The sequence below is a fragment of the Scyliorhinus torazame genome, chromosome 26, assembly GCF_047496885.1.
Source record: "Scyliorhinus torazame isolate Kashiwa2021f chromosome 26, sScyTor2.1, whole genome shotgun sequence".
NCBI lineage: Eukaryota > Metazoa > Chordata > Chondrichthyes > Carcharhiniformes > Scyliorhinidae > Scyliorhinus > Scyliorhinus torazame.
Window position 1 is genome coordinate 43,361,859 of NC_092732.1, and position 8,474 is coordinate 43,370,332.

The 8,474-nt window shown below is 55.2% G+C and overlaps 1 protein-coding gene across 7 annotated transcripts in view; it reads left to right on the forward strand.

The window, feature by feature from the left end:
* LOC140403020 (ankyrin repeat and death domain-containing protein 1A-like) overlaps positions 1 to 8,474 on the forward strand; it is a 101,663-nt gene that overhangs the window by 24,048 nt on the left and 69,141 nt on the right. For 6 of the 7 annotated variants that reach the window (XM_072490675.1, XM_072490673.1, XM_072490674.1 and 3 more), the window contains exon 3: positions 6,108 to 6,206. The exons of the other annotated variant lie outside the window; for it this stretch is intronic. In XM_072490675.1, the coding sequence (XP_072346776.1) occupies positions 6,108 to 6,206 (99 nt within the window). The remainder of the gene's footprint in view (positions 1 to 6,107; positions 6,207 to 8,474) is intronic. 7 annotated transcript variants of the gene reach the window in all.

An 8,474-nucleotide genomic window follows, 5' to 3' on the forward strand; every position in this document is an offset into this window, starting at 1 on the left:
GTGGGGGTGATTGAGGGATACGGGGAGTGGGAGTGATTGAGGGATACGGGGAGTGGGGGTGATTGAGGGATTCGGGGAGTGGGGGTGATTGAGGGATACGGGGAGTGGGGTGATTGAGGGATACGGGGAGTGGGGATGATTGAGGGATTCGGGGAGTGGGGGTGGTTGAGGGATACGGGGAGTGGGGGTGGTTGAGTGATACGGGGAGTGGGGGTGATTGAGGGATACGGGGAGTGGGGATGATTGAGGGATACGGGGAGTGGGGGTGATTGAGGGATTCGGGGAGTGGGGGTGGTTGAGGGATACGGGGAGTGGGGGTGGTTGAGTGATACGGGGAGTGGGGGTGATTGAGGGATACGGGGAGTGGGGTGATTGAGGGATACGGGGAGTGGGGGTGATTGAGGGATACGGGGAGTGGGGGTGATTGAGGGATACGGGGAGTGGGGTGATTGAGGGATACGGGGAGTGGGGTGATTGAGGGATACGGGGAGTGGAGGTGATTGAGGGATACGGGGAGTGGGGTGATTGAGGGATACGGGGAGTGGGGGTGATTGAGGGATACGGGGAGTGGGGTGATTGAGGGATACGGGGAGTGGGGGTGATTGAGGGATACGGGGAGTGGGGGTGATTGAGTGATACGGGGAGTGGGGGTGATTGAGGGATACGGGGAGTGGGGTGATTGAGGGATACGGGGAGTGGGGGTGATTGAGGGATACGGGGAGTGGGGGTGATTGAGGGATACGGGGAGTGGGGTGATTGAGGGATACGGGGAGTGGGGTGATTGAGGGATACGGGGAGTGGAGGTGATTGAGGGATACGGGGAGTGGGGTGATTGAGGGATACGGGGAGTGGGGGTGATTGAGGGATACGGGGAGTGGGGTGATTGAGGGATACGGGGAGTGGGGGTGATTGAGGGATACGGGGAGTGGGGGTGATTGAGGGATACGGGGAGTGGGGTGATTGAGGGATACGGGGAGTGGGGTGATTGAGGGATACGGGGAGTGGGGATTATTAAGGGATACGGGGAGTGGGGGTGATTGAGGGATACGGGGAGTGGGAGTGATTTGAGGGATACGGGGAGTGGGGGTGATTGAGGGATACGGGGAGTGGGAGTGATTGAGGGATACGGGGAGTGGGGGCGATTTGAGGGATACGGGGAGTGGGAGTGATTGAGGGATACGGGGAGTGGGGGCGATTTGAGGGATACGGGGAGTGGGAGTGATTGAGGGATACGGGGAGTGGGGGTGATTGAGGGATACGGGGAGTGGGGATGATTGAGGGATACGGGGAGTGGGGGTGATTGAGGGATACGGGGAGTGGGGGTGATTGAGGGATACGGGGAGTGGGGGTGATTGAGGGATACGGGGAGTGGAGGTGATTGAGGGATATGGGGAGTGGGGATGATTGAGGGATACGGGGAGTGGGGATGATTGAGGGATACGGGGAGTGGGAGTGATTGAGGGATACGGGGAGTGGAGGTGATTGAGGGATACGGGGAGTGGGGTGATTGAGGGATACGGGGAGTGGGGTGATTGAGGGATACGGGGAGTGGGGTGATTGAGGGATACGGGGAGTGGGGGTGATTGAGGGATACGGGGAGTGGGGGTGATTGAGGGATACGGGGAGTGGGGGTGATTGAGGGATACGGGGAGTGGAGGTGATTGAGGGATACGGGGAGTGGGGGTGATTGAGGGATACGGGGAGTGGGAGTGATTGAGGGATACGGGGAGTGGGGTGATTGAGGGATATGGGGAGTGGGGGTGATTGAGGGATACGGGGAGTATGTCAGATTGAGGAGGTGATTGAGGGATACGGGGAGTGGGGGTGATTGAGGGATACGGGGAGTATGTCAGATTGAGGAGGTGATTGAGGGATACGGGGAGTGGGGGTGATTGAGGGATACGGGGAGTATGTCAGATTGAGGAGGTGATTGAGGGATACGGGGAGTGGGGGTGATTGAGGGATACGGGGAGTGGGGGTGATTGAGGGATACGGGGAGTGGGGTGATTGAGGGATACGGGGAGTGGGGTGATTGAGGGATACGGGGAGTGGGGTGATTGAGGGATACGGGGAGTGGGGTGATTGAGGGATACGGGGAGTGGGGTGATTGAGGGATACGGGGAGTGGGGTGATTGAGGGATACGGGGAGTGGGGGTGATTGAGGGATACGGGGAGTGGGGGTGATTGAGGGATACGGGGAGTGGGGGTGATTGAGGGATACGGGGAGTGGGGGTGATTGAGGGATACGTGGAGTGGGAGTGATTGAGGGATACGGGGAGTATGTCAGATTGAGGAGGTGATTGAGTGATACGGGGAGTGGGGGTGATTGAGGGATACGGGGAGTGGGGGTGATTGAGGGATACGGGGAGTGGGAGTGATTGAGGGATACGGGGAGTGGGGGTGATTGAGGGATACGGGGAGTGGGGGTGATTGAGGGATACGGGGAGTGGGGGTGATTGAGGGATACGGGGAGTGGGGTGATTGAGGGATACTGGGAGTGGGAGTGATTGAGGGATACGGGGAGTGGGAGTGATTGAGGGATACGGGGAGTGGGGTGATTGAGGGATACGGGGAGTGGGAGTGATTGAGGGATACGGGGAGTGGGGTGATTGAGGGATACGGGGAGTGGGGGTGATTGAGGGATACGGGGAGTGGGGGTGATTGAGGGATACGGGGAGTGGGGGTGATTGAGGGATACGGGGAGTGGGGGTGATTGAGGGATACGGGGAGTGGGGTGATTGAGGGATACGGGGAGTGGGGGTGATTGAGGGATACGGGGAGTGGGGGTGATTGAGGGATACGGGGAGTGGGGGTGATTGAGGGATACGGGGAGTGGGGGTGATTGAGGGATACGGGGAGTGGGGGTGATTGAGGGATACGGGGAGTGGGGGTGATTGAGGGATACGGGGAGTGGGGGTGATTGAGGGATACGGGGAGTGGGGTGATTGAGGGATACGGGGAGTGGGGGTGATTGAGGGATACGGGGAGTGGGGGTGATTGAGGGATACTGTGGTTTGGTGGGTTTGACGAATATACAAAAAGAACATTACAGCACAGGAACAGGCCCTTTGGCCCTCTCCGCCTGCGCTGATCCAGGGGCGGGATTCTCTGACCCCCCGCCGGGTCGGAGAATCACCGGGGGCTGGCGCCCCCCCCCCCCCACCGCCGATTCTCCGGCCCGCGATGGGCCGAAGTCCCGCTGCTAGAATGCCTGTCCCGCCGGCGCGGATGAAACCACCTCTCTTACCGGCGGGACAAGGCGGTGCGGACCTGTGCCGTGGGGGCACTCTTTTCCTTCCGCCTTCGCCATGGTCTGCACTGTGGCGGAGGCGGAAGAGACTCCCTCCCCTGCGCATGCGCGGGGATGCCGTGCGCGGCCGCTGACGCTCCCGCGCATGCGCCGCTCGGCAAAGTCATTTCCGCGCCAGCTGCCGGGGCACCAAAGGCCTTTCCCGCCAGTTGGCGGGGCGGAAATCAGTCCGGCGCGGGTCTAGCCCCTCAAGGTTGGGGCTCGGCCCCTCAAGATGCAGAGAATTCCGCACCTTTGGGGCGGCGCGATGCCGGACTGATTCGCGCCGTTTTTGGCGCCGGTCGGCGGACATCGCGCCGATTGCGGAGAATCCCGCCCCAGATTCCTTATTTACACCTACTACTTATTGCCCAAACAATCTGTATCCCTCCATTCCCCGCCCGTTCCGGGGTCTATCGAGAATCATCTTAACGTTAGTACCATGCCCGCCTCTACCACCCCCGCTGGCCAAGCGCTCCAGGCACCCACCACCCTCTGGGTGAAAAACGTTCCCCGCACATCTCCCCTAAACTTTCCCCCTCTCACCCTGAACCTGTGCCCCCCTGTAATCGAGTCTTCCGCCCTGGGAAAAAGCTTCTGACTATTCACCCTGCCTATACCTCTCGGAATTTTGCAGACCCCGATCAGATCTCCCCTCAGCCTCCGTCTTTCCAACGAAAACAATCCGAGTTTATCCAACCTCTCCTCATAGCCGACACCCTCCAGACCAGGGCAACATAAGGGCAGCACGGTAGCATTGTGGATAGCGCAATCGCTTCACAGCTCCAGGGTCCCAGGTTCGATTCCGGCTTGGGTCACTGTCTGTGCGGAGTCTGCACATCCTCCCCGTGTCTGCGTGGGTTTCCTCCGGGTGCTCCGGTTTCCTCCCACAGTCCAAAGATGTGCAGGTTGGGTGGATTGGCCGTGATAAATTGCCCTTAGTGTCCAAAATTGCCCTTAGTGTTGGGTGGGTTGCTGGGTTATGGGGATAGGGTGGAGGTGTGAACCTTGGGTAGGGTGCTCTTTCCAAGAGCCGGTGCAGACTCGATGGGCCGAATGGCCTCCTTCTGCACTGTAAGGATCCTATAATTCGATGATCATTGATATACATCACAAACAACAGTGGTCCCAGCACTGATCCCTGTGCAATACCACCAGTTACAAATCTGCATTCTGTAAAACTCCCTTCCACTGTTTCTCTTGGTGCCAAGCCAGCTGGCACACCCCGAATCCCATGCCACGTTACCTTTTGTACCCGCCTTGTCAAAGGCCTGACTGAAGGCCAAGAAGACAACATCCACAGCCTTTCCCTCATCAATTAATTATATCACCTCCTCAAAAAACTCTGAGCAAATTAATAAGACATGACCTTCTCTGCAAAAAGCCATGTTGCCTATCACTAACAAGTCACATCGCTTCCAAATGTGAATAAATCCTGTCCCTCAGTATCTTCTCCAACAGCTTCACCCCCATTGTTGTCGGGCTCACCGGCCTATAATTACCTGGATTGTCCCTGCTTCCCTCCTTAAACAAAGGGACGACATTGGCTACTCTCCAGTCCTCTGGAACCTCGCCTGTGGGCAAAGATGATGCAAAGATATCTTTTAAGACCCCAGTTATTTTCTTCCATCCGGCCCAGGGGACTTGTCTACCTTTAAGATCTCCAACACTTTCTCCTTCGTTACGCTGAAATGTCCCAGAGTATTCACACACCCACCCCTAACCTCAACACCCGTCATGTCCCTTTCCTTGGTGAATACCGATGCAAAGTACTCGTATAGTTAGAATGATGTGGAGATGCCGGCGTTGGACTGGGGTGAGCACAGTACCAAGTCTTACAACACCAGGTTAAAGTCCAACTGGTTTGTTTCGAATCACTAGGTTTTGGAGCGCAGCTCCTTCCTCAGGTGAATGAAGAGGTGAGTTCCAGAAACATTTATATCGACAAAGTCAATGATGCACGATGATACTTTGAATGTGAGTCTTTGCAGGTAATTAAGTCTTTACAGGTCCAGATGGAGCGACTGGAGAGAGGGATAATCACAGGTTAAAGAGGTGTGAATTGTCTCAAGCCAGGACAGTGGGTAGGATTTCGCAGGCCAGTTGGTGGGGGGTGAATGTAATGAGACATGAATCCCAGGTCCCGGTTGAGGCCGCACTCGTGTGCGGAACTTGGCTATAAGTTTCTGCTCGGCGATTCTGCGTTGTCGCGCGTCCTGAAGGCCGCCTTGGAGAACGCTTACCCGGAGATCAGAGGCTGAATGCCCTTGACTGCTGAAGTGTTCCCCGACTGGAAGGGAACATTCCTGCCTGGCGATTGTCGCGCGATGTCCGTTCATTCGTTGTCGCAGCGTCTGCATGGTCTCGCCAATGTACCACGCTTCGGGACATCCTTTCCTGCAGCGTATGAGGTGGACAACGTTGGCCGAGTTGCACGAGTATGGACCGCGTACCTGGTGGGTGGTTAGAAGGCATGTTTGAGGAACCTGCTAAGTAGGTGAGGGTGAAAGATACGGGCCGCAATTCATTGGCCGTTGCGATTCTCTGTTCCCGCCCGCAGTGCGCCCATGCCCACAGGTTTCCCAGCGGCATGGAGTGGATTCACATGGAAACTCCCACCGCCAATGAACGGCACGCAACCGAGAAACGGGGAACCGGAGGCGGCCGCCCAAGATATATAGATATGGTCGAGTGATATCATTTGGTTTTGGGATATAGCGAGTTAGTGAAGGTGATTATTGATAAACAAGAACGACTTCATGTACCTTTTGGCCTTGTAAACGTTTTGTGTAAGTCCCTGTTTCCTGTGTCGGTCCAGGTTAACCGTACGGCACTACACTGGGCAGTTGCTGGAGGGAATGAAAATGCCGTGAAACTTCTACTGGAATTCAATGCAAATGTCGACATTGAGGACAAGGTGTGTGTGTCAGGTATCTGGTGTAGATAGTTAATCACCTTCGTATCTTTGACTCACCTGTCCTTGTCCAAGTGACTTTGTGATGTACAATCTGCTTCATGCTGTAAATATATGAAAGGGAATGGGAGGAGGACATTTAGCCCCGTGATTCTGTTCCACCCCTCAATGAGGCTTCCTCGGAGGTAAGGATGCGCCACATCCAGAAGCCACCTGAGGACTGGCGCTATGAGTGGCGGGCACGGCGGCGAGGTGGTTAGCACTGCTGCCTCACGGCGCCTAGGACCCGGGTTCGATCCTTGCCCCGGCTCACTGTCCGTGGGGAGGTTGCATATTCTCCCCGTGGGATTATTCTGCCCTCCAGCACACTCCTGGGGCCCTACAACGCCCCTGCCCAGACAGTGACCCAAGCCGGAATCGAACCTGGGACCCTGGAGCTGTGAAACAATTGTGCTATCCACAATGCTACCATGGTGTTTTCCTGGAATTTTACCTCTTTCTCTTCTTTGTGCGATGCTACGTTGTGAGGTAATGCATTTTGGAAGGTCCAATGCAGGGAGGGAATATACAGTGAATGGTAGAACCCTCAAGAGTATTGAAAGTCAGAGAGATCTAGGAGTACAGGTCCACAGGTCACTGAAAGGGGCAACACAGGTGGAGAAGGTAGTCAAGAAGGCATACGGCATGCTTGCCTTCATTGGCCGGGGCATTGAGTATAAGAATTGGCAAGTCATGTTGCAGCTGTATAGAACCTTAGTTAGGCCACACTTGGAGTGTAGTGTTCAATTCTGGTCGCCACACTACCAGAAGGATGTGGAGGCTTTAGAGAGGGTGCAGAAGAGATTTACCAGGATATTGCCTGGTATGGAGGGCATTAGCTATGAGGAGCGGTTGAATAAACTCGGTTTGTTCTCACTGGAACGACGGAGGTTGAGGGGGCGACCTGATAGAGGTCTGCAAAATTATGAGGGGCATAGACAGAGTGGATAGTCAGAGGCTTTTCCCCAGGGTAGAGGGGTCAATTACTAGGGGGCATAGGTTTAAGGTGCGAGGGGCAAGGTTTAGAGATGTGCGAGGCAAGTTTTTTTACACAGAGGGTAGTGGGTGCCTGGAACTCGCTACCGGAGGTGGTGGTGGAAGCAGGGACGATAGGGACATTTAAGGGGCATCTTGACAAATACATGAATAGGATGGGAATAGAGGGATACGGACCCCGGAAGTGTAGAAGAGTGTAGTTTAGACGGGCAGCGTGGTTGGCACGGGGTTGGAGGGCCGAAGGGCCTGTTCCTGTGCTGTACTTTTCTTTGTACGTTGTAAAATGGCTCCTCACAGCACTTGTCCCCAGTTGATTACCCGGGCAGTTGATGGGGAGTAACGCAGCGTGACCTTCTGATTTCCTTCACTCCGTGTTACTACAACAATGTTACGTCTGAGCAATATTACTGACAGTGTCAGAAAGCAAGGGACGCGAATCTCCGGCTGCGACTGCCCGGCAACTGGGAAATCCCACCCCGAGGACAACGGACTTTTCCACTGTCGGCGTCGCGCCCGTGGCTCTCTTGTGGTGGGCGGGAGAATACAGCCCAAGGACTCAAATCATTTGCAATATCTGCTGTTTTTTTCCTTTGTTCCCATTTAAATTTGGTCCGTGACCCCATAGTCAGAGTGTGCCTTCAAGCCGAGGAATTTTTTGCCAGGACAGTGTGCACCTAGGTTTTGTATTTTGGAGAGGAGAAACAAGACTCGTTGGCGTTGGGTGAATCTTAGGAACCTGTTTCGGAAGACGTCAGATCGACTGGCTAACTGGCAACCAGTGGATTGGCCAGGGATGGTGTTCTGCCTGACAACAGTCAGCAATTGGTTCCTGCCAGGTGCTTTTATTTTGCCAGAGAGAATGTGCCACAAGCCGTTAGATGCTGGAAGGAAGAGGAGCTGTGTTTTCTCCCTCTCTCTGCTGCTCGGTGTCAGCTATCTGAGTCTGCAGTGACGATCATTACGGGCTGAAGGAGAAGCAATTGTCCAATTGAAGGCGCAACCTACAGAACGAAACTAACTGGAAGGCACCCATCGGAATCAAAGATCCTTTATCCTTTTGTTTTATTTTTATCTCCACCCACCCTTTTCCCCCTGCGCCGTTTGTCTGTGTATTTGTGTGTGTCTGTGTCTATGTGTGTCTCTGTGTGTGTGTGTGTCTCTGTGTGTGTGTGTGTCTATGTGTGTGTGTGTCTATGTGTGTGTGTGTGTGTTTGTGTGTGTGTGTCTGTGTGTGTG